A 26,979-nucleotide genomic window follows, 5' to 3' on the forward strand; every position below is an offset into this window, starting at 1 on the left:
TGCATATTATACTCAAGCCTTGATTTATTTTTTTAACTAACTGCTCTTCAATTTACCTAAGCAACTAAATTTCCACTGAAAAGTAATGTCTAAGAATAGAGGTGGATCTATGAAGACTAGATTTCAACAACAAAATCACACAGAATGTATGTTAGAGAAATTGATATGAATATGGATGGTGTTATATTTATGTTTAGCTTTGTATGATTTACAGTGTATATATATACATATACATACATTTTTGACAATTGATTCTTTCCATACAACAGAAACATAGAAAACCTGTGAATCTCGAAAATAATTTAAAAAAAGCGCAAATATGGATTGTTAGGATTTAATTAACCTTCTCTTTAATGTGCTCTAGTCACCGGAGAAAAGGGAAAGGGAGAAAGGGATCTGATTTTCAGATGCTGGGAACAGAGGGACAAAAAGATTTATTACCCTTACCCGTCTCGACGCTGTAGCATTAGATCTTTCTTTGAGCTGAGGATCTGTCAGGAGACTTATCCAGATGATATAAGGAGTATCATACTTAGCTCTAAGTCTGGGGCATCGTTTGAAGATAAAATCAATAAGGAAAAACTTTGTTCCAATATAGAGTCCTGAAAAAAAGTCACTTCAGTATGCATATTGAAAAGGCATCAAGAACATCACTGTTTTAATAATGTTTTAACAAGTTCATGAATGAAACCAAAACCTGCATCTTCAGTCATAGTGTTAAACCATTCCCTTCGTTTCAATAAAATTATTTTTCTTTTCCTCCCCTGCCCAAATTACTTCCTCCCCATCCTCAGCTCTTTTAAACTACTTACGTCGCTGCTATTATGCAGAAGAACATTAAAATAATCCAAACATATGTTCCAGAACCATTCTGAAAATATGATACACTTCCAAAACAGAAAACAGATCAGAGCATTCAACTCTGCAGCTCCTGCAAGAATTTAAATGGCAACAGAGGGCTCTCATGTACTACATAAAAGTCTACCTTCCAATCCCTACTCTTATCTTATACAAGTTACTTCCTTGTAGTCTGCCAGATTAAAAAGGGCTTAAAATACTCTCTCAAAACTTTACTGAGTGCAATTCAGATCTCCTAACAGTTAGAGTAAAAACATAATTCATCACACATCTAATTCAACCACCTTGTAAGCACACCATTTGAAGTTCGGTGCCACTAAAAGCAATATTCATTTGATTATATCATTACTTTGATGAAGGAAAAAAAAAAGAGACATTCTTGGTTCACAGTACATGGTTTAATACCTTAGGAAAAATTAGTCTCATACTGTAGTGAGAACCCTCATTTCCCAATTCGCAGCTGACACTTATTGTCTGCAACTTCACCCACAGTTCATTTTGTCCAGCCTATCCTCCAAGTTTTACAAGTAGTCACATTTACTCTTTTATTTTTTCCTACCCTTCATCTTCATGTCTTCAGTGTCACGTCACATATTTAATTTACAAATATGAATGAGCAAAAAGCCTCAAATACAGGACTTTCCAGAAGTCTCATCTCTGACAGTCTGAGTTGATCTGCTAACAGCTCATCATAAACTTCTCTTCAAGAAGCAAAAGCATTATTCAGTCTTTTTCTATTATATACAGAGATGGTTTTTGAAATGCTCATGACAAATGATGCCAAGCACAATGAAAATACTTTAAAATACTGCATTATTTATTAATGAAGGGTTTTTTTCTTAAACTCTAAAATTCTCCCTCTAATGCTCATGTAAATTTGAACACATTAAATCTAGACTGTAACAAGTCAATTATTTATTATGTTTACCCAGTCCAAGCCCAAGAATCCTGTAGGGCAAAAAGCAGGATGCAATAAAAGCTGCCCATAGAGCAACGTAGAGCTTCTGTGTTATTTCTGGCTGGACCCACATGAACAAGCTGAAAACAAAAAAGAAACAATATTTTATTACTAGTGTTCCAAATATTGGTCAAGTCTTGTTTTAAGAGGAAAAAAAGATGTCAGATAACTTACTTTTTAATTTTTTCCAATATGTCTGCCATCTTGCCAAAAAGGTTCTGCATAAAAAGCAAGAGAATTAAAATCAAGTCCTGCGTTTTTTGGGGGGATTTGTCCACATAATGAAAATGAACAGTTATCTTACTCTGTTGGTAAGCAATTCTCAGAAGTGTTTTTAAACTAATTTTTAGCCATTATATACTTCACAATTGAATAAATACAGAATAGCAACACTTGATGACTTCCATCTCATTTAACTCCTTGTTCTGTAACTCGTGATTGATTGTTAGAAATGAAGAAACTAATTGATCCCACTGTCATGACTGGAACATATTTAGATCACTGCATATATTTTAAATTAAGCTGTCAATCTAAGAGGTCAGAGCTTCTGTCAGTAGGTAACAAAATGGGAAGTTTTTTCACACATTTTGAGCACTGAAATTTCCGGAAGTGGTTACTGAGTTCATCAAAAGGACTATTAGCTTCCTGGAAATCAACCACTATCAGGTTTTTATAATACACCCATGGCGTTACTTGATTCCATGTAATTCCAACAACTGTTGTTGTAAACTGACCTTTGCTTAGGACTAGGAGCCACCTTCTCTGATCAATCCCTGCTGTCAGAGCACCTGAAAGTTTCAGCTTCCTAATAAATTTCTAAAGGTGTTCACATAAACATATGCACTGCCATCAGCAGAAGGCAGGAGCTGAGCATACACAGTTGGCAAGGGAAAGGTAAACCCCTTTTGACAGCAGCACAGCACTGGACATGGCACAAGGCTGCAGTTCAGCTGGGTGGTGCAGTCACTCAGCTGCTACCCATCAAACTGAAGAAGCTGGGAGAAAACCTTCCTTCAGTCTCTCCCACACAAGCAGATTTCAGGGCTTGGAGGGGGTGAAGTTTTTTAAAACATGTTATTTTAGAGATGCAGTGCAAACTGTTGAATTAACACCTAAACAGACAGTAGCCTTCAGCTAAATCTTGAAGGAATAGAGCCTCCTACATCAGTTTTGTGACTAGCAGATTTGGGATATGAATCCATACTCCAGCACATTGGTAAGATTCATCATCCAATCTACATTACCAGAAGCTTATATAAATATGTTAGGGAGAAAACTGTGAGAACTCCAGAGCTCGCTCAGAGCTGTGAGCAGAGAACCTCAACCAGTTCTCTGAAGCATCATGCCACTTCAGCAGCTCCAGGGATCTTAACAAGATCTGCGTTACTCATGGGTAAAAAAGATCCCTATGCAAGAAAAGTATTTTTGAGCGTTTGTTTTCACACAATGCATAACAACATCCTTTGACCCCTTGGACTATGAACCTCCTTGTTTCTAAGGATGCAGCCAGAGAGATCTGAGAGCAGCACAGTACCTGCGCCTTCTGAGCCACATCTAGAACAAGCTGAAACTTTTCAGACACAGTCAGGTCCTCTTTTGCGTGTTCCTTAGGCAAGAAAGAGACAATCCATTAATTTTCAGCTCAGATGAAACATATTTTATAAAACTCCTCATAACAAGGTGATCCCTCAACATTCTTGGCAACAGTCCTCTCACTTTAAAGTCTCTGAATCAACCAATGTCCTCCCTTGTATCGAATCTACTTTTTACATCTTTCATTGCTGGTTATCTTTAGTTTTCAATGTTTTGAGGCGCTCAGGGGAGACCTTATTGCTCTCTACAACTACCTGAAAGGAGGTGGTATAGAGGTGGGGGTCAGTGTCATCTCTCAAGAAACAAGTGACAGATAAAGAAGAATTGGCCTCAAGTTATGCCAGGGGAAGTTCAGATTGGATGATTAGAAAAATTTCTTCATGAAAAGGGTTGTCAAGCCTCGAAACAGGCTGCCCAGGGAAGTGGAGTCACCATCCCTAAAGGCACTTAAAAGACATGCATATGTGTCACTCAGGGACATGAACCAGGACTCAGTGATGGACCTGGCAATGCCAGGTTAACAGCTGGACTTGATGATCTTAAAAGAAAACAGAATGCAAGGCTTCTTGAAGATCCCACAGGACCTAACTTGTCCCAAGCTGACATACAAAGATTATCAAGTTTTGAGTATTTTCAGGTGAAGCACCTGAATCTAAGAGTAATGCCTTCACTTTACTTTCACTTCACTCTTCTTTTCTTTCACAAACATCCACCCAGAATCAAAGTTTAAAGGTGCAGTTTTTTCACAGGTGTACAGGCCAAGCTGATCATGGACCTACCATGGGTTCAGAAACTTCAGGCACAATGCTCCACTGTATTCTCCAACCCCTAGAAAGAATGGAAACAGTTAAAGAGAGCAAGAACTTCTCCACCTGCCAACATGGATTATTTTTAAAATGTTAAAAAGTTGTTTTCTGCAATAAGCACTTATGGCTTAAAAGTAAATAATACAATCTCCAAATTAATGAAGAACCTACAACATAACAAAAGCTCAAGGGGCCAACAACAGCCGGTGTTAAAAATGTTATCTAAGTAGATACTACACATAAACACTGCTTGTGGGCTTTACAACATAAGTTAGTAGTGTAAAAAGAGTAAACTATTAGGAATATTTTTGATTGTTTTTTCATATGAACCAAATTACATCAACTTATTCAGGAGCTTATTTGTTAACAGCAATTTTCAGGGAATACAATGTCCAACAGTAAGTATCAAATGAAAACTCAGAAACTTCTTTTAAAATATTCAGGTTAAAGTACTCTGCACCACCGTAAGGGGGAAAGCATCACACGCCTAAAAAAGCATTTTAAAAAGATTCTCTTGAGTACAGAAAACAAACATTAAAAAGAAAAGAGTCTTCATTTTTAAGAGAGACTGAATTTACAAACAGAAGACCCTTTGGCTAAAGTATGCCAAGAGCTATGGAAAAAGGCAAAACTGCAATTGTAGACCTAGGTGAAGATTCTTTCCAGGGAAAAGCAGCAGGCTTCAATATTTAAGGTGATGTTAATCAAGTACTCTACATGCTGCAGAATTTTATTTTAGAATTTTAGTGTGCTGAGGGGTTTATTTGAGAGCATGTAACATTATTTATTGATGAACCAAGTCACAAGATACAAAGATAACGCCCTATAATAGTAAAAAATTTAGAAAATGAGCAATGACACTAAGGATATTAGAGCTCAAATTTCACTTTATTAGACAACCCACAACATTAGATAATGTAACAGTTCACAACTCAATGCAAGAACAATAAAACATGTTTCAAGCAAAGCATTACAAGAAAATAAGCTAGTATTTAAGTAAATACCTGGCTATGAGGTAATTTAGGGATAACCTCAAAATTGCTAAAAATAAGAACATAGGAATGGCCCAGCCATGCCATACAGCATTCATGTAAATCTGCAGATTAAGAAGAAAAAACAAAGAGATGTGGGTTACAAACTGGGGTACAGTAAGATGCATGAAATACAATTTCACACTGTGCTTTTGGACTCAGAATCATGCAATTAATATTTAAAAAATTAATAAATTTTAGCCCCCATGACTGACAACAGCCGTGCCCTGACAAATGTAAAGTCAAAAGTGAGAATGAACCAAATCTCCAGAGATTATACTTAACTAGTTCTCAGCTGCCTGAAAGAGGGTATTGAGTATTTCTAACACTACAATTACATGAAGGGGTAGGGGGAAAAAAAAAAAAGAAGTAAACTCCAAAGTCTGTGAATCTGATACCTGACCATGATGTGGTCATCAGTGGTAAAGAAGGAGAGTTATAACAATTAGCCCCATACTGGGCAACAGGATAAACTCTCACTGTAAAATTTCAGGTCAATTAAATCCCAGATTTTTACCAAGGCTAAAAAGATTGCAGGAAAACAGGTTTTATTTTATGTAGCAAGTACAAATAGAAAGAGCTTTAAAAGGTATTCTGTTCCCCTCCCAGCTTCTGAAAACAGAGACTACAGTCTCTCTGTGAGAGATGATACGGTTTTTATTGGTAACCCCAAAATGAAACATTGCTCTGGCTCCCAGGTCCCAGAGCTTTCAAAAAAACAGCTGAACTTTCTTATTTCAGCTTTGAACTGAAAAATCTGTATAACGGGAGAGGTAAGAGGAAAAAACCAGTAGATTAGGAGAAGAAACAGACACAGGGCACTACGAAAGGAATTCTCCTCCTCAATATTCCTCCAGCTGTGCCATGCAAAATAGCATAAACTCTATAACTTACAGGGGGGATCATTTAATGAAAAGGTGTGACATTTACATCAGACAAGCTCATTCAGCTACCACTATTAGCAATTTCTTTGATAGAAAAATATTCCATATACACTGTGATCAAGAGAATTTAGATCATTTAATTTACAATTAGAAGGAAAACTCCACTAAATACTTATGTCTCTTTGCAGCATCCAAATCTCCTTAGATAGCATGGGAATGCTTCAATTTAGCTCACAGACCTGATATTTGCACATCGAATGATACTGAAATCAAAGCATTTTGCCCCTCCTCATTATGAAGCCAAAAAATGGCAAAGAGCACTGATAGGGACTGAAAGCTTCTCATCAAACAACCACTATCAGCATTTCAGCCCTTGGCAACAAAAGACTTTGCAAAGGCTGAAGTAACCATCAAATTACCAGGACTGGGAGACAAGAAACAAGAAAAGAGAGAACAATGCTCAGATTGTTTTAAGTTATTTTAATAGTTACAAAACTATGTTACAAGAAACCCAGAATACACAATTTAAGTGTCTTTGATATATAACTGAAGTGACAGCTACTGGTATTTTGTGTTACATGAAATTACATCATTTGATTTGACTTGAACTGTAGCACAACCCCTACTCAGATATGGCAGTTTCAATGAATTTCAGCAAATAAAGTTCTTACTACTCCCAGAGGAATAGGATAACTTACAATAAAGGCAATAGCAGAAGTGTAGATAGAATACCAGTCTGATAAGGCAGAAAGATTCTTCACAAAATTAGTAACAGGTTTGGCACCTCTCTCTAAGGAGAAGTGGAGAAAAAACACAACTGTTAGAATTAGCTGGCAGTGGTTACATCACTTGTAAATGACATACAACCAAATTAGAATATTATTAAGAATATTCAAGATATGTAATGACAAAAAGGCTTATCCAAATAAAGAGAAATGAAATTCATCAATGTAAAGGAACAATTAGTTAAGAAATGCATTTTCAAAAACTAAAGTATTATCCAAGATAAAGGTTATGTCTAACTCTTATGACACACTATAGACAAATTAAAAAAACTGAACAACTTTGCCAGAGTACCCTGGATGCTAAAAGCAGTCTGTTCTGAGCCCTGTTCATATTACCCCAAAGATCTCCACACAGGTCAGTCTGTCCCACCATAAACAGTGTACATTAGCCTCACTGAACTGCAAGCCACCAAGGAAGAACTTAGAGTCACAGAATCATTTAGTTAGGAAAACATCTTTAAGATCAGCAGTGTGTCCAACCATATTAACAAAGCACTACCAAGTCCACCACTAAACCCTGTCCCTAAATGATCCATCTGTAGAGCCTTCCTGCCACCAGGAGACCAACCCTCCTACCCAACTTGGTGTCATCTGCAAACTGAGGAAGCACTCAATTCTCTTGTCCAGATCACTGGTAAAGATACTAAAACAGGACTGGCCTCAATCCTAAACCCTGGGGAACCCCACTAGAGACCAGCCCCCAGCTGGATGCAGCACCATTCACCACCACCCTCTGGGCCCAGCCACCCAGCCAGGTTCCTACCCAGCAAAGTGTGCACCTCTCCAAGCTATGAGCAGCCAGTTTCTTCAGGAGAAAGGTGTGGGAAATGGTGTCAGAGACTTTACTACAGTCTAGGTAGACAATATCCACAGCCTTTCCCTGCCTTGCTGCTGCTTCAACAGCTATCTTAAAACCAGGCTGGATGTCTCTTGGCTATGTTTCTGCAGGACTCTATCCATTAGCAGCACTTTGCTGACTCTTCCCAAGCCAAGCAACACAGCACATCACTGCCTGAAGATGTCTCCCACCTCTGCAGACCTTTGCTCTTCTGTCACTGTATGCGAGACTGACCTGTGCTGCGAGAGGCCCATGCACAGATGCACACAGCCAGAGACAGCAAGAGGGGCTCTTTCTTGGCTTCCTAAAACCCACTTGTCCTTTACTTTCTTCCTCTAAGCTCTTCTACCACTTGGGCAAACTAGCTAGGGAAAGCAAGAAAACAGGACAGGGCTGCTGCAAGACCACTTTTGCTTTCTCTGTTGGAACACACCAGTTTTGCTTTCCCTGCTGAGCAGAGTGATGACTTCTCTTGCACAGCAAGTCCCAGAAGTTCTCACCCTCATCTGCAGTGGAAATCAACTTCCACAGTCTTTCTTCAAGATAGTCTGTGACTTGCTGTCCAAGTTTGTTTGGCTTGAAATTCATATCCTCAGCACATTTTCTATGGGAAGTCATTAAACAACTAGGACTAGATTTCCTTAAGTATCAGCAACACAACCAAAGCACTTCCATCTGCTCTGCTCCAGGACACTACACCAAACCCACAGCGGAAACCACTGGTGACAGCAAGGTGACACTGGTGACAGAAACACTGGTGACATGCCGTCTTGCATCCTCCACCTTCCAAAACCCACTCATCAGCCATCCAAGAGAAAGAAATGCAAGATACACTCAGGGTATGCACCGTCCCAGCTCCTCTTTTTTGAAAGCAAACTGAGAGACCAGCAGAGGAACTAAAATCAGCTGAGACATCAGCAAATGAGCACTCTTACTTCTGCCAGTGGACAGACTCATTCGTTACATGTTTACCCATTTTAATTAACATTATGTCTTTGGTTCAAAGATACCCTGTGCAATTCAATATTAAACAGAATCACAGCTTCTATCCTTGCTCCTCTAACTGACTTTGCACTTCAAACACTAATTCAGGCTTCCAGAACCTCTTCTGCATATGAACTAGGAGAAACATTTCAAAATGCTCTATTTTAAAAACCAGCAGTCCTGCGAATAGAATCATAGAATCGATTGGGTTGGAAAAGACCTGCAAGATCATCGAGTCCAACCCTTGGTCCAACTCTAGTCCATTTACTAGATCATGGCACCCAGCGCCACGTCCAATCTGCGTTTAAAAATCTCTAGGGATGGTGAATCCACCACCTCTCTGGGCAGCCCATTCCAATGCCTGATTACTCTCTCTGGAAAGAATTTTTTTCTGATATCCAACTTAAATTTCCCCTGGCAGAGCTTGAGCCCGTGCCCCCTTGTCCTATTGCTGAATGCCTGGGAGAAGAGCCCAGCCCCCACCTGGCTAGAACTTCCCTTCAGGTAGTTATAGACAGTGATGAGGTCACCTCTGAGCCTCCTCTTCTCCAGGCTAAACAACCCCAGCTCCCTCAGCCTCTCCCCATAGGGCTTGCGCTCCAGTCCCTTCACCAGCCTTGTTGCTCTTCTCTGGACTCACTCCAGCACCTCAATATCCTTTCTGAACTGAGGGGTCCAGAACTGAACACAATACTCAAGGTGTGGCCTCACCAACGCAGAGTACAGGGGAAGGATCACTTCCCTGGTCCTGCTGGCCATGCTATTTTTGATACAGGACAGGATCCCATTGGCCTTCTTGGCCACCTGGGCACACTGTTGGCTCATGTTGAGCTTCCTGTCAATTAGTACTCCAAGGTCCCTTTCTGCCTGGCTGCTCTCCAGCCACTCTATGCCCAGCCTGTAGTGCTGCAGGGGGTTGTTGTGGCCAAAGTGCAGGACCCAGCACTTGGCCTTGTTGAACTTCATCCCATTGGAATCAGCCCATCTCTCAAGTCTATCCAGATCCCTCTGCAGAGCCCTCCTGCCTTCCAGCAGATCGACACTCCCTCCCAGCTTGGTGTCATCAGCAAACTTGCTGATGATGGACTCAATCCCCTCATCTAAATCATCAATAAAGATGTTAAACAGGACTGGACCCAACACAGACCCCTGGGGAACACCACTGGTGACTGGCCGCCAGCTGGATGCAGCTCCATTCACCAGCACTCTCTGCACCCGACCCTCCAGCCAGCTCTTAATCCAGGAGAGGGTACACTAGTCCAGGCCATGGGCTACCAGCTTTTCCAGGAGTATATTATGGGAGACAGTGTCAAAGGCCTTGCTGAAGTGCAGATAGACCACATCCACAGCCTTTCCCTCATCCACCAGGTGGGTCACCTGATCGTAGAAAGAGATCAGGTTGGTCAGACAGGACCTGCCCCTCCTAAACCCATGCTGGCTGGGTCTAATCCCTTGTCCACCCTGAAGGTGCTGTGTGATTGCACTCAGGATGAACTGCTCCATAACACTGCCAGGCACGGAGGTCAGGCTGACAGGCCTGTAGTTGCCAGGATCCTGCTTGCAGCCCTTTTTGTGGATTGGGGTGACATTGGCCAACCTCCAATCATCTGGGACCTCCCCAGAGAGCCAGGACTGTTGGAATAGAGTTACTAAGAACTACTAAAGAAAATAGTACTAAGTACTTACTTAATCTTCGCAAATTTTCAGTCAACCTGAAAAATAACAGATAAAAGCAATGTGCTGAATAGGTAACTAATGCAGTTGTCTACATTGGTCCCTGAAATACTGCTCACAGCTATAAACTGTATGTGCATAAAGCTCCATTCTTGCCTGTTACAAAATGTGTTTCTAGTAATTATTACCGTCCATCTTGCATCAGACCAAAAACTGAACTGTAAATGCACTCCAGCCTAAAACTTGGTGCAGTTTTTGGGAGGCATATGACAGGAACCTAGTAAATAATATAAATGTTATTTTACCTCAGACAGCAGATAAACTTAAAATTTCATGTTTTGTCCAAAGAATTCACAAAACTTTTGAGATGGTTCTGTGCTTTCAGTTTTATTACTTGTTTTGCAAACACTTGCTCAAACCATGTAAGAGGTTGTAAAAGATAAAAAAATGAGGAAAAAAAGCATCTTGTAAAGAAGCCAGCAATTTCTCACAATCACATTGGGGATTTACCTTCTAGCACTGAGTGGCTCTTCTGTTTCCACTGTACTCTCTTCTGGCTGAAATCTGAAGTCCTCAACATATTCCCCAAATTTGTCACAAAGCCACTTCTGGAGTCTTGAACAGACTGTGTGACATTGCCTATCTATAAAAAGGAAGGTGCAAGTATTAGGATAATGCTAGAAGACACCTTTATTCAATGCCTGCCCCTGTTCCCACATACGATGCTTTGCTGGGAAGCAGACACTGCACAGATTTCCTGTCCTTCACCAACACTCTTCATGGGAACTCAGAATTTACTTTTGCCATTGCATGGGAACCCTGACTGCAGTAAGTAGATAAAGTAAGACTAAGGGTGACTCCTGTATTGCTCTTAGGATAGTACATAGAGGCATCTTATTACCAGAAGTACAGAGAGTAAAACATCCTAACAAACAATAATTTTTAGCAAACTTTTCCTGGTTAAGAGGTTTTTGTAAACAAAAGACTGATGTAAATCTCAGTGCTCCTGCTGTGCTGAAGGGTGACCTTGAGGAAAGCAAGTGCAAAACAAAGCACTCCTGAGCAGAGAGACGGACAACCACCTTGAAGCTACACAAATTTGACAGGAAACAGAGGTGGAAACAAACAAAATTCCACAAGCGGCATTTTTATTACCACTTTCCAACCATTTATAGTCTGTAAAGATTGTGTGTGTGTGTGTGTCTCTATAATAAAACACACAGTTTTTCTTTTTTCTAAAGTCAGGCTTCATAAATTATGCTCCATATGACCCTTTCCATATATGGAATGTATAATCACAATATTACCAGTAAAGTCTCATACAGCAAAATAATGAAGTGATGCACATTTTCTCTATGTCCGTTTCAGTGGAAAAATAAAACATAATACATGAGTATATGAAAATAATATAAGGGTAAAAGCCTTAGGGCAGCTCAAGTGAGAACAAAACAATCACCCATGAATCACAAAATTGTTTTCTAGAAGGAACAGACAGACTATCCTTTGGAAATGTAGGTCAATACAGCAAAGTCACAAAAAGGACATTGGTCACAATTATTACAGGACCAAATTTAGTACAGAACTCCATAAAATTAAGATATGATTAACCAGAGCCATGAAAGATTAACCAGCCAACTTCAACAGCCAAAATGATGCTTTTAAGCTCCTGAGAAAAAGCAATTCATGCTCAGAAAATAGAATCAAACTATTTATTAATGAATGGCAATGTTATCTAGAAAAACAAGGAATCTAATGACAGTTTACAGCTGAGACAATACTTCCCATTGGAAAATAAAAATATGAAGTACCTTCCCACATTCTAGTACTTCAAAAAGTGCTGAGAAAGAAATTTTGAGTGTACAGGACTGAAAAAAGGCAGGTTGTAGTTCACATAATGGAAAACATTGACATTATGGGAGTACAGGACAAGCCATTTCATATTTAATCCACAGATTTAAAAGCGTTAAGTCTTAATCAGGGTGTGTGGGAAAGAAAGCTTAAGTGTACTGAAAGATTGAATGTTGCCTTAGTTCTTTCAGGTATGCAAAATCAACTACAAAAAGTAAATGCAGAACCATATACAGAGAGATAAGATGCTGGTTGAATGGTCATTTATATTTGGCTTCTCCAGTTAAAAAAAAAAAAAAAGGTGTGAAAAAAAATCCAGCTGACCTGAAGTGCTATTACAGACATGACCAAGCTTACCTGTTCCATTGGTTTGTGCCGGTGGCTTTGCAGGTTGTTGAGCTGCAGGCACCTCTTCTGTCCTACAAAGCAAAAACAGAGACAACGTGAAATGTTAAAGATGAAGAATTTATTCCCTTTTAGGTAAAGGAAACACCAGAACCTCTATGGTTTCCACACCTGAGATTATACAATCACAAGAAATAAAATCAAACTTATGCCCTTTCACAATGTTCAAAACATTCATTGCACTTAGGATGCAAGGAAATACCATCCACTGGAAGGAGAGGTGGGGTTTAGCCATTTCATGTCACCAACAGCTCAATTTCATCTTACAACTACTAAACAACTGAGTATCAAATTTATTGCATTAGTTATGCCTTTGTGCAGTTTATTCATTGGAATGCCTGCCAGGAAAACGCTGCAGAGCCACAACTTTTCCCACAGTACTAAATTAAAAGGGAATCTATCACAAGCTGATAACCACAGCAGTAGAGCAAAACCACAGTTTAACGCATGAATCTTGACTTCTGCCATCGTTACTAGAGTCAAACACCACTCAATTTCACAAGAGGAAGAGGTGTCAAGACTGATTTAAAGTATTACATTATAAGCTCTCAAAATCCAGATACCAACCAATTTTAACAATATCTTTAAAAACTTGCAAAACTGAAATAACAGCTTGAAAAACTGAGACAAAAATGTTCTAAAAATATATGTCAAGAACCAGGCATCACTGGCCTCACCTTTCAAAATTAGTCAAGAATAATATTCTCATTCATTAAAAGTGAACAGATTTTTGAGAACACAAATGCTTTTGCCATTCTGCACATGTGCAAAGCTTCAAATTATATTTGCATTATCCACAGCCTCCAACTGCCAACCTGTCTTGAGAATACTTCAGGCTTCAGTCCCAAAATCTTCAGCCATCCATGTACAGCCATTCTACAGAAAGATTTTTCTAATGAAGCAGCAGCTTTGACAACATAACACCAGCCACAGCAAGCTTCACTTGACAGGGAGTTGTATGATTGAAAAGATTACTGCTTGAAACAGAAAAGTGTCAGTTGTGCAATTTCATTGTCACTCATCAAACAATATAGGTACTTTCAAGTGTTCCCTTCATCTTTTGCTCCTCAGGAAGGGAATCAAGGGAAACATGGTCAAAAAAATTGAGAGTGGGAAGAGAGATCCCACTGCATTGGGAAGATTGCAGCAATATAGATAGACATACAGTTCTCTCTCCTGCTGTTCCTCTAGAAAGGACATTAGGAAAAGATCTCACTGTACTGTCTGCACACAGAAAAAGCCATTACTAATATGTGCTGTCTCAACATCACCATACATCAACGGGTGTGATGGAGAAACTACAGAACTAATTACCTCCCTTCCTTCTTAAGCATTCCCTATATTTAATCAGCTTTCCACATCCTTGTTCATTTCTAAAAAGAACATTTAGAAATAATTTACTGATTCATGAATTATAACTGGACATTTATCTGCATGGATGAGCTGAATTCAATGGTTTCTGCTTTCAAATACTCTTAGTTTCACAACACTACAGGACTTTTCCACATGGCTTCTGTATTTGCAGCAACTCTTCTTTTCAAAAGCTATCTGAGTTAACCAGTTAACTAGTTTCCTTACTAAACTTTAGCTTCTGTGCCATTTTCTCCCAGTTTCTATACAAATCATGGGTTCCTTACCTAAAAACTCCTCCTCTCCCTACTTCTTCTCCTACAGCCTTGCATCTCCTCCATTTTGAGCTCTCAAAGATGGACAGCAATAAACATGATCAAATTTGCACCAACTATTATACAGCAGTGTCTTGTTTTCCTCTGTCAGCACATCAGATGGTTATACCATCTAGCTGGGCACTTTCATCTGCAATCTGTCACTGTGCTTCACTGAAGCTGAAGACACATTTAGGTGGAAGGGAGGCAGTCATTCACAAGCAGGTTCACACAAGCAGTAGCCAGTAACTCAACCCACTCCAGTCATGTGAAGGCACTGGCGTGGTGTCACACCTGAACAACTCCTGTGACAGAGCCAAGATGGGATCCCCCCACTGCCAGCTGTCAGACTCTTCAACCTGGCTCTTCCTCTAACATGCTGGGATGTATTTTCAGAAGCAGCACAGTGTCATCACTCCCCATGTTTCTTACGCAAAAAAATCAAAAAAGTTCATGAAGAAGCAGTTCTGGATAGCAGCCCTACTGGGCTCCACCAGGAGCACATGACAATTGGCTTTGGCTCTTCTTGGTGCTTTTATTTAATTTTTTTGGCAATGTCTTACTTGCCATCTGCCTGTTACTCCTTCCCTAGGAAGAACCTGACCTTTACGAATCATCAGGTTAATGACAGCTCATTATTGCACCTGTGAATCAGGTTATAATTAGCCACTTGATCTGGGCCAGGAAGCTCAGAATTCATTGTTTAGGCTTGCACACCTACTGGGAAGCTCAGCTCCAAAACTAGGTCATGTTGAACCACCAGTTCATCAAGACCACTGACAGAGGGGAGAAATTATCTTTCCTACACCTTCTGAACCACTCTTCAAGCCAGAGATCAGTTAAAAGGCTGAAAAACATAAACAGTTCCCGAAACAATGCTGCATTCCTATGCAGGCTTCCTAACCACAGCTTGCACCAAAGAACACAAGCTGCATTAATTCCTCTTGCACCACACTTTCCACCAGAAAAAGGTACTGGTAGCATCAACGCATCCCCAATCTGAGCCTAGGTCGTGTTTAAGCAACCAGAGATTGTACCCATTTAAAGCACAGGCTGATTAAAACAGGTAAGAGGAATCTTGGCCAGTGGAGGAGAAAAACACAGTTCTGCCCTTTTTTTGTATCCACCGTTTTTTTTTTCATGTTAGAGCTGTTCATGACCAGTACACGGGTATCACTCGAAAACAACCAGCACATACTGATACAGTGTCCATTCACTGTTGCCCACAGAGCAGCACCAAAGTATTAATTTTGTAGCTGCAAGTGTGAGAGAAAAGTTAAGCGAGCCTTGACACTGAGGGCCATTATCTTAAATAAACATTTTTGGTTTGTGCATAGTAGGCCATGAATACAGCTGTGAGCTGAGAAGCGTGCAAATCAACAGACTCCCCCCAGCGACTGGGAGAAAACAAGAATTGCTGCACACAACAGGCCCAGTCACTGCCAGGGTGTTCTCAGACATATTCAAAGCAATTTTCCTACAGGCTTACTCCAAGTTCACAAGCAACTCACCATTAATCTTTCAACCGCTGTTGTAGAAGCCAGTCAAGGCTGTTAAATCTTTCGTACTGTTCAAAGCAACCTAAATGTGCATGCACTTCCATGAAAAGCACATTCCAACCTTATACACACAAAAATAAGCATAAATGAGGTATTTCCCCAGCCTAGTTTAAAGATATATCATTCAGGTATGCACAGCTTCTTAACCTGAAGATCTGTTAAAAAACAAAGTTAGATAATTTTCATGCTTTGCATCTCCTTCCCATTAAATATATCAAACACTTTAGAAGCCTTTGCCATTTCCATCCACAATGAAGGAAGTGTCTTATGCAGAAACATTGTCTATTTAGTCCTTGTAGAAAGTTCACAATGCTACTAATAAAAAGGTTTGCGTGAGTCACAGCCTGTTGGTAGGTGTTGTTGCAAAACTTTTTGTTATTTTTTTCCTGTATGATTCTAGTTCCCGATTTGTAATTTATGGCAGCAACAGCTCATACATTTCAGATTATTTATTCATTGCTCCACCAGCAAAATGTCGTAAGCTTCAGCTGCCGTACCAAATGCTGAGATGCCCTGAAATGTGTTTATGGAAAACTTTAACTGAGGCCACCACGTTTCGGAATACTCATACATAAGGACAATAAACACCACAACAAACAAAACCACTAAAAATCCACTTCTACCATGGCTCCCTGGGCACAACTCACTGAAGGAAGCCCATGTTCTTCACTGGCAAAAAAACCCCCTCTAGATTGCAAGCTTATTGTTTTCTTCTTGCCAAACATTTTGCATCATTTCATATTGCTAAATATATTGATATAGTTCACAAATACTTTTAAAACTGCACCTTTTAAAATTATTTCTTTCTTCTTACACCACATCATGATTTGGTTGTCATTCGCAATTCACTTCTGTAAGCAAGAAGTACATGCAAACACGTTCCTATACTATCGTGGTGTAACCCTGGTGTTCAACTAAGTACCACGGAACTGCTCACTCCCCCCACCAGGGGACATATGGATATCTATTTTAAAATTGTGTAAAGATCTACCTGAGAAGCAGGGCAATTTTGGTTTCATTTCCATAAGCAAAGAGGACTTTCTGCAGTTACTTTGCTTAATAAAATTAAATTTCCATCAGGCATAAATCTGGCCTATTACATATTTGACTATGCCAACATTTCACCTGTATTCCTAATAAAAGAACTTTAAAATGTCCACAATGAAGTGCAACAAGATGATAAGCACTGTAGAAAAATTTCACACAATGAAGCACAAATTAAGGAAAAATCAAAGACAACCCAATTTTTCTCCTCCTGAGTAGAAATTGAAAAATTTTCAGTATCTTATTTTGTTACCACCTTACATATCCTGCCTGTCTCAAAAAGATGGAAATATTAGTTAAAGAGTCAGGTAAGAGGGATAATTGGCTGAATGTAATCCCCAAGTGCAATACCCAAGCTAACAGGCCTAGTTTAATCCTTAGGATACCCAAATGGGAACACAACACTCAGGGAGTGACATCATCCTACCTTAATTTAGCAATGTCATGCCTGCTAGAGATTTGCTGTTGTCCACAATCCAACGAAGCACAGATGTTAATATTAACACTGATAAACAAAGATCTTCCATCTCTTTTTTCACATGTACTCAAAAGCTGCAGAGAGCCAGATGAGACTCTGGGCCACCCTCATTACTCTGAAACAGGGCAGGATGATGCAGAGGAAGATGGTCCTCATCCTCTCCCAGGATGCCCGGCAATGAGAAGATCACTCTCTCCCTGCTTTGTGCATGACCTAGGGCCAAGACATACCTGTTCTTGGGAGAAAGCCAAAGGCCTATCCCAGCACTAAAGAGAAGCATGTGGAATTCACATCTCACTTCTTAAGGCAGCAAGTCAAAACCAAGAAGGTATCCTTAAGCACCAGTTTCCTCTACCACAACACTCATTGCTTTGTCCTGCAGTTCCTGGGCAAACAGATACCGTCAGCACAGGGACAGGTCCAAGTTTCTGCCCTTCAACTGTCCACTCAACCAGGCAACATCAGACTAGATACACAGCCAGACTAACAGCATAGGCAGAAAAAATGCATTCCCACATTCTCACTCTAGGAGCAACTCTAGAATGTCACAAAAAAAAAAAAAGCTCAGATCAGAGCACTCTGGGCCACCTTTCTCCTGTGTGGTCATGGCACTGCCTTGGGAACCAGACTCCTGCCCCAGGACCTTCCAGAGCCCCTCCGAAGCATGTGACTTGGCAGCACAGATCAAGACATCACACAGACCAACCTGGCACAGAACAAGTGATTTTGGAAAACCATCACTGTGAAACATCACCTAAAAAATCCAATTGTGCTGGGCACTGAGAATAAAAGGAAAGGCCTAATTCATCCTCAATCTAAAGCCTTGGTGCACCCACAACACTGAACATTGCATGAGTTCAGCCTCTTCATCTTAAGACAAAACAGTTGAAGAACAGCCTCTGAATTGCTGAAAGGGATGGAATACTCTTAAGGAAACAGCGAAAAAGTTCCAACTCTTCAGTCTGGAGGGAAGAGCAAGAGAAGAAGATTGATCAAGGATGGCAAATAAACTGCTGCTGCACAGTTATTCACCAAATCTCACTGTTCTGTAACTATGGGGTACTTTTTCAAACCACTAAGAAATCTGTTAAAAAGGAAATCAAATAAATTGCATCTTTAGAGTCAAGAGGGGACTTCTGTAATGTATTATTTCCATAGCTTCCAGTGATAAGACAGCTCCAGCACTTTCAACAGTGTTAAATAAATTCGTGGATAACAAGCCTGCAAACAGAGACTGAAGTGAAAGGTAGCAATGTACCTTCTGATACCCTTAAATACAGTGCCTGTGGATGCTTATGAGGAGCAGTTGAGGCAACTGGGGTTGTTTAGCCTGCAGAAAACGGGGCTCAGGGGAGGCCTCACTGTTGTCTACAACTATGTGAAAGGAGGTTGTAGCCAGGTGAGGGTTGATCTCTTCTCTCAAGTAAGAAGACAAGAGAAAACAGCTTCAAACTATGCTAGGGAGTTTTACATTTGATATTAGGAAAAATTTCTAATCAGAAGAGTTGTCAAGCACTTCAACTGACTGCCCAGGGCAGTGGGTGAGTCAACATCATATTTAAAAATACGTAGATGTGGCACTTAGGGACATAATTTAGTGGTGGACTTAGCAGTGCTGGGTTAATGGATGGCCTTGATGGTCCTAAAGGTCTTTGTGAAACTGAATGATTCTATAGCAGCAGGAAGTAAATGGACTACAGAAAGCCACTAGGCTCATATTTCCCATAAATGGCTCCTACTTCCATTGCTATGGAGTACCTGTGGACACAAACTACTGGCCTGAGCAGAAAGGCATTTTTGCACTCAGAACAGAGTACAGAAGGAAGCAGCAGGCTGGGAAGAGTTTGTCTGGCACTGGGAAACCTCACATCCAAGCAAAAAGTTTCGCCTCTTTGCTCTTGCTTGTCACCTCTAAGAAACTGGCAGTGCTTACAGCGTGTGATTACCAACTCAGCCTGCACTATCTCCCAGTGATAGCAGTTGGCAGTGAATCACAGATCCTGCTGCTCAACCAAGTAATCTTGGCTACTTGCTGAGGCAGATAACACAGGCAGCTACATACGCAAGTGGTCTGTCTAGACCAACAAGGCCACCAAGCAACTGCTATGGTTTTAAGATCCGAAGTCCATGCAGGTAGGCAAACTAAGGAGAGACAAGGTCAAATATGATTCTTTACATCACCAAGATGGATGTCCTTGATGCTGAAAGAGCCTATGGGCATGAGGAGGCATGTTTCCACTTATTGCAGTGGCAAGGAAGGCTCAAACTCCAGTCACTCCCACACATTTAGTGCTGTGGTACTGGGATTTCCCCGCTGCTGCTACAACAGGCGTACCAAGGACTGGGCAGTCTGGAGAAGACACAGGTTCTGAAAAGGCAAAGCATATGCAATGGCATGGCAAAAGCTGTGGCTTTCACTGGCTCCAGGTAGGCAAGATCCCAGAACGAGGGCATCAGAAAAGGTAAAATGAAGAACATCTCAACTAAAAAAGTGTCATGGCACTTCTGTAGCTCTGGAAGTATGCATGGCCAAGTAACTCATACAAGTTTCCTTTTACAGGAAAACATAGCCAGCATCTCTCTCTGTGAGCTATTATTTTAAGAGCACCTAAGGCTGGGAACATATGCTTTCACCAGAACTTCTCAGGGACAGTCAGAGATCTCAAGTGGCTTTCAGTTTTACAGTGAAGATACTTCTCTTACCTTGTTTTAGGTGCTTCATTGACTTTTTGTTCTAACTCTATTCTCCTCTGCCGTTCCTTTTCTAGTTCCTGCCTTAACGTTTCAGTGCTTGTTTCTTCTCTCAGCTTCCTGAGCTCCTCCTCTGTTAATTAAAGGAGAAGATAAAGATTTAGTTACCCTGAAGTATTTCTGTGAGAAATTTAAAATCTAATTATGACAGATTAAGTGTGGTTTTACCTGTGCTATACCAAATATGTTAATCAGAAAAAAACCCAAGTAATCAAACACTAGACAGACTTCATAAAAAACACGCAGCTGTATGATGCACAAAATATTTAGTTACAATTGTAAAGCAATGAAAAGAATAATTTTGAAGTTTTCTTTTCAAGATGCAAAATAAGTCCATGGTACAAGCTATCACTATTTAAATACGACATACTCTTCATTCCCGAAAGAAATATTCAGCAGGAAAGGCTATGTATTGTTAAATCCAGTGGTCAGAACTAAAAAACAAAGTATCTGGTTTTTTCCCCTCATGTCTACAGGTAGGAAAACAGAAATAAATTCACATGAAGTTATACGATGCCACATAAACCTCTGTTAATTTGTGACACTCCTGTAATTTTCTATAAGGCAGATGGTCCCATTATGGGCCTGGGTATCTTACAGTTTTAAGAAGGAGTTATGAAACAAGGAACTAACTATAAATTTTTACCTTCTTCTGAGGTTACAGTGTGCCCTACTAACTTCCATGTAATAATTGCATATATAAACATACATACACATACACACTCTCAATTTCTTTCACAAGAAGTCAGTATCAACTACACATAAGGCTTTTTTGTGTCTAATTAGCCTTGCTTTTTTGTCACTGGCAGTGTCCTTGTTCACAATCTTATTTTACTCTAGAGCTAAAACAGGGTCACTATTACTGATAATTTTTTCCAAATAGGCATACAAGAGACATGACAAAATGATGATTGAGATTTTTTTTAAGTCTTTTTAAACAAAAAATTTACATTTTGTCCTCTAGGCTGTGTTTTTTTAGCTCAACCTCAACAATAAATAATAGAACAGCAGGTGTATTTCAAGCTTACAGCAAAGCAGAAGAGAAAATACTTCACCACAGACACAGGGGTTCAGGCTTTACATTGTTTTACACAATTGGTGTACTATGTCATACCCTCCATCAACCCTTCGTGTTTCTTTTCATATATTGCCTTGTAAATCTTGGATATCAGATACTTTTGATATCCAAGCCTCTCTGACTCCAATCATTATGCATCTTGAGAAGGTCTGAAGCCATAATGCAAGTGTCCAGAGGAAATGATACACTCTCCCTCCTCTGCAGGAGGCCCTGCAGCACTCTGTCCAATCACTTTATCCACTGTGCAAGTTAGCTGGTGGGAGATTATCTGCACTCCTGAAGCAATAAGAGGTTTAGAGCACAGAGTTAAGAGAAATAGGAAAAAGATAAATGAATCAAGAGAACAACATGATGGCTTCCACCATGAAGCTACAGCTTGAACTCCATCAAAGAGAAAGGAGTGCTGTCATCCATCTCCCCCACTGATGGATGGTTAGTGATCCTGGGAAGCAGAGACGGAGCACAAAAAACACGTTATACTCAGCAACTAAAACTGAGAATTCCCCAGAATAGCGCAGGGAAATGTCACTGTTGCAGCAGGTATTCTCTCTCCTGTAAATAAATGGAAAAATATGAACATCAGGGCAGACTTACACATGGAGTTGTTCCTAATTATGTGTCCACAAGGAATTTTAAATGCGAAAACAAAACTAAGTTTATAATCTGTTTACCCTACTTTCAAGGGCTTGCACACAGCTGAGGGGAAACATCTGTTGCACTTCAAATGCACTAGAGCTTGTGCAATATCATGAAGACATCACAGAAAGTTCCAAAGGTTGATAGGGATGTTATCTTCTCAAGACCATTAAAGGGAACAAATTCTTCATTAAGCACACTTTGTTTCTTTTTAAGAGGAAGTGACTATGCATTTTGTGTATGTAAGAAAACCACAAGCAGTATAAATTAACGTCAATATCCTTGAAAGTCTACTCAGATTTTCCAGCTTCTTTAATTCCAGTTGTTCTGATTGTACTACATCTTGTACTACTAAAACCAAAACAAAACCTTCAGAAATTCAACCACTAAGAGGACAAGCAGTGCCAAAGATTCTTTTAGGAAAGAGGCAAAGTTAAAGGGTGCACAATGAACAAGGCAGAACTCCTACAAAACAAAACAAAAAAATACAACATCCCATCATTATGGTTTGCCACAGCTTCACATTTCAGAGCATTTCCTGACTTTCCCACGCATGACTGCAATTCAAATCCACCCCACTGCAACTGCTCTAGCCCCTTTAAGTCTTTAAAGCAGTATTTGTTGCTACTTTGGCAGCAGTGTGGTCTGACACTGTAAAACCTCTGTGTCTGGTTAGTTAAATACTCTCAAGTCTACTAAGCAACAGAAGCCACAGAGTGGGGAAGAGAGAAAGTTCTTCCTTGATCTCTACCCTGAAATAATGTACCATTTGGTCAAGCTGAGCTGCACTTTCAAAAAATATTTCTCCATCCCCATGGGGTCCTCTTGCAGAATGAGTGAAGCTGGCTACAAAGAGCAGAGGTCACAGACCCCTCAGAAGAATCCCTAAGAACACTTCACCATGGTTATCTATCTACTGAGCTTTACAGATGAGTATCCTCTTTGATGATTGAGAAGGGAGTGCTGCTTGGATTTCATCCTCAGACAATCAAAATTCAAACATCCTCCCCTCTCAGCACACACACAAAAGGGTAAAATGTAAAAGGTCAAGCTTCAGTTTCAACATTCATCAGCTTCTGTAATTTCCCTCCCAGGCATATCAATCACAGCTCACTATCTTCTGCTGGGTGAGAAACAAAAATACTGCAAAAGGCTCAGGGTACGTCTTAGCTGGACCTGCAGGTGAAGTGAGCAGCCATAAAGGTGACCTGGTTAGAAGCAGAAAATTACTCACAGAAGAAAGTGTCTGCTGAAATACTGACAGAGAAAACGCTGGCAAGGTTGGAAACTAGGCCTGGGAACCAGAAGCACTGTCAAGAAGTGCAGTTGGTCTCTCTGAGGTGCACAGCCAGGTATCTAGGAACCAGAGACATCCTGAGACACCACTGATAAGACACGAAAATAAGAAACTATAACAACAGCTTATCATCTGAAAAGATGAATAGTCTGAAAAAAAAAGGGAAAATATCCTGGGAAAGTACGACTTGGCAACTGCAACTGGCTGTTCTATCTGCAAGAACAAGAAAACAGTCTTGAAAAATAAAAACTGGCACTAGAGAACAAAAAACGTCAGCATCTATTGGCTATTCTGAATGCAAAATAGAAATTAGCAGCATCTACTGACTGCTGAAGTGGTGGTGTCCTACACCTTATCTTTCTACGATATAAGTATGGCTTAATTTTTACTCAAAATGAAGCTTCCTTTTTCAAGAACTTTGCGTGCTACACACACTTTTCCTTTTCTAAACAGGCTGAACTCTCCACACAAACTTTCTAAGAGACCTTGAACCCTTTCTAAGGAGGGTTTGTTTTGTCCTCCCATACCTGGTATGGTTTGGCCCATATAAGGAGCCAAATTTGGGCCAATATATTGGCCCACTGTCCAATTAGCTTGATACTGGTATTAGTGTAAATGTGTATATGTGTACGGTAATTGACCATAATTAGACTTTCTGCTATCTTACTAAAACTTTGCTTCATTAGAGATAATTTTGTAGTAACCTGTAATAGAATACACCTACTTGGTTGCTGCTATAATATTGATTGCTACCAATAATTTATAACACCTATATATAAATATTCTTTCATCATATATATATTCACTTTATAAATCGTAGGTAGAATTCCTAGGGGTGATTTTTGTGGTAATTTAAGGCAATCTCTAGTAAAGTATAGAAATTTAAAACAAAAAGCCTCCATGTCTGAGTATAACAGAAGCCTATCAACCTACAGTCTCAACCTCTACATACCTACATATACTTGGTAACCCTTTAGGTGTGACCCTGAAAAAATGCTTTAAAAGCTCTCTCGAAAAGTCTCCTTGTTAGAAAAGCAGGAGAATATCTGGATGCTACTGCACTTCTAAAAATGAGCTGTAGATGTCCGTGAGACAAGGCAACAATGGTGTTCCAGTGACATTAACCCATGTATTATTGCACTGTAAACCCTAGGAGAACTGGGCCCATAGTAAAAAACATCATCAGCCACACATGTCACTGGTAACCAAAAAATTTATCCATTTCATATTTTTCTACAGCATTTTATCCTCTATGAGGTCTATAACAACAGCTGTCACACCTGAACTCTAAGGCTTAGACCACTCAAATTCAAAGACTTAACATTTCAAAAAGTTTAGTTGTTACAACTGCTAAAGGATGAGCTACTGAGCTTGGTGTTGCACAGTCTTCTGGCATCAGCCACTAGAGCAATGGAAAAGTTTCAGTCAGCTCCTCAGAACACCCAAGTTTGTAAAAAATGTTTGGACAAAAAGCACTTAAATACCGAAGTGTTTAGTTCTGGTAAGACCAAAGAGAATCTGAGTAGCATTTAGATAAGGATGATACATCAGGCTGGGAGGGCACGGCAGAAGGTTGGACTTCTAATTCAATACTGCATGTGCAGTAAAGCCAACGTTTCCCTTAATCCCAGGATTGGAGGTAGATTAGGGAGTCTCCTTGTAGCTGTTTTAAATAACAACATTCCTTCCTGGGCCTAAAGGTACACTGCAAAATTCCCCTTTGGGACAAAGTGATCAAAAATTTCTTTCAGAACACAGTTAGAGACTGCCAACCACTGTTTCTAGCTACCAAATCAGTTTAGTGTTAAATCTAAGGAGACCAATTTGAAAACTAGAAACGCCAAAAAGCATATGTGCTCCCTATCATATTTACATGAGGAAACACCAGTACTTAACAGGACAAAAATAACTCTCCTAGCTCTATCTTAATCATGACAAATCTCTCTACAAGCCTTTGAACATTACCAGAGTTCATGTTATTTAATTGGTCCTAAACACACTAAATACCAACGCACACACTTTCAATATGGATCTCATTAGTCATGCTGATGGAGCCAGACATTGGGAGTTGTCTCCAGTGTAGGCAGTTTCTACTCTTACCAGGCTCCCAATTCCTACAGAAATGTAGTATTTTAACTTTGTCCCAAGTAAACCGACTATATGGGATTACTAACAAGATGTTAGGAGTCTAAAAACATGTGTTTTCACCATCTTAGACATTGAAGTCCTTTTAGTCTTTACCTTAAAAACCAGCAGCAAATGGCAGTGCTGTGAAAGACATGGCATGGCTCCATCACATGTGATAAAGCAAAAACATACAAAGAATGTTGTCTCACCAACAAGCAGTGATGGAGGAAGGACCCACAACAGAACTCCCTAACCTGCATTTTTCCTGCTTACAGTTACTCTGCAGGAACCTTTGAAGACAGGTTCACAGTTCATAGCAATAACTGGATACAGCTTAATTGTACTATTTGTTACCTGTTCTACTTCTAATAATCCATGATTTTGCTTCTCCAGGCCAAATGTCTTTCCACCAGTGTCTTGAGAACCGCAGAGATTGCCAAAATATTATCTCGTAATAATCTACCCAAAAGGCTTCAGATGAAACACTAAACTTTGATCCCAAACACTGCCAGATATTCTGCTTCTTTGCAGGCCAGATGCTTGGCAAAGAAAAGTACGTGTTCAAGCCATTGATCTAGCAGCTCCACTTTATTAGTTGCCCTTTCTTTTTGAAGACACCTCTTAAGTTCATGTCCTCTTTCATGCTTGGACTTTGATGCTTCAATTGGGAAGCACAAAACTCATTTGCTTAGGAGGACTACTCTTAGCATTTTAAGAAGGAAGAACCTAAAAATGTACCTTGCCAAGTCCCAAACTCCAGGTTGACTGACTAAACCCTTCCTTTCTCTTGTGTGATTAGGTGGTCACTTCTGAAATGGATATCAGCATTCTTCTTCTTCAGAGCTCTTCCACGTGAAGTGGCCTGGAAGACCTTTGGTTGTATTTGGGGGTTTTTTTGCATTTGTGAACACCTTGCTTTGTCAATTTAACAGTTTTCCCTTGTGGTCAGGCCTCTTGCTTGAATCTTGAAAATGAATCTTTCATATAGAAAACATAGCAAAAAAGAATTTCTAATAGTGTTACAAAAATCCAAAAAGCAGACACAAACTAAAGATTAAGAATATTTATTGAGTGCATATCCTTCCCTCCTCTCTGCCCTGTTTTATATAGGCATTTTGCCTGAGTGGAGAAGTGAAGCAATCAAATATAAATCCCACATTTTCACTCTGACCATTCTCCAGCTAAGTCTGCACACATCTAAATAAATTGACCTCTCCTATTCAGAACCAGTCATACCAATTTGCCTTTAAAAAACTTCAACATGGGTTCGGCAGTTAAACAATCTTTTTTCACTTGGTTTTGTTTCCATCATTCTTTTGTGCCTATCTTTGCTCTTTCAAAGGCATAGCTCCTGCTCCAGTATTTAAAATAGGCACAGCTTTTGAGGACCAGTTTTTGAGTCTCTTTGCATAAGGCCACAGGGCAGGGAGCAGTGTGGCCTCTTGCTGTGTGGATAGGAAATAAACCAACTACCACCCAGAGGCAGTGGAGGGAAGGCCAAGCCTGAACCATTACCCTTCCTCTCCGTGCAATTAATATTCTCTGGTACTATTCTCTTCACCTGAATAGCAGAGTCTTATGCAAAGTGTTCTTCTCTTCCATGAGACCAGGGAGACTGATCTACAAAGCACATCATATTTGACAAGGTCTTCCTCTGTGCAAACTGCTCTAGTCTCTCTCA

General features: G+C 40.0%; 1 protein-coding gene across 3 annotated transcripts in view; it reads right to left on the reverse strand.

Moving 5' to 3' along the window:
- GRAMD4 (GRAM domain containing 4) overlaps positions 1-26,979 on the reverse strand; it is a 79,958-nt gene that overhangs the window by 12,380 nt on the left and 40,599 nt on the right. For all 3 annotated transcript variants that reach the window (XM_071552577.1, XM_071552578.1, XM_071552579.1), the window contains exons 4-14: positions 20,113-20,233; positions 12,617-12,678; positions 10,922-11,054; positions 10,424-10,449; positions 6,829-6,920; positions 5,220-5,311; positions 4,189-4,237; positions 3,351-3,422; positions 1,991-2,034; positions 1,787-1,896; positions 448-602 (exon numbers count right to left, since the gene is read on the reverse strand). In XM_071552577.1, the coding sequence (XP_071408678.1) occupies positions 448-602; positions 1,787-1,896; positions 1,991-2,034; positions 3,351-3,422; positions 4,189-4,237; positions 5,220-5,311; positions 6,829-6,920; positions 10,424-10,449; positions 10,922-11,054; positions 12,617-12,678; positions 20,113-20,233 (956 nt within the window). The remainder of the gene's footprint in view (positions 1-447; positions 603-1,786; positions 1,897-1,990; positions 2,035-3,350; positions 3,423-4,188; positions 4,238-5,219; positions 5,312-6,828; positions 6,921-10,423; positions 10,450-10,921; positions 11,055-12,616; positions 12,679-20,112; positions 20,234-26,979) is intronic.

The sequence above is a fragment of the Pithys albifrons genome, chromosome 3 (assembly GCF_047495875.1).
Source record: "Pithys albifrons albifrons isolate INPA30051 chromosome 3, PitAlb_v1, whole genome shotgun sequence".
NCBI lineage: Eukaryota > Metazoa > Chordata > Aves > Passeriformes > Thamnophilidae > Pithys > Pithys albifrons.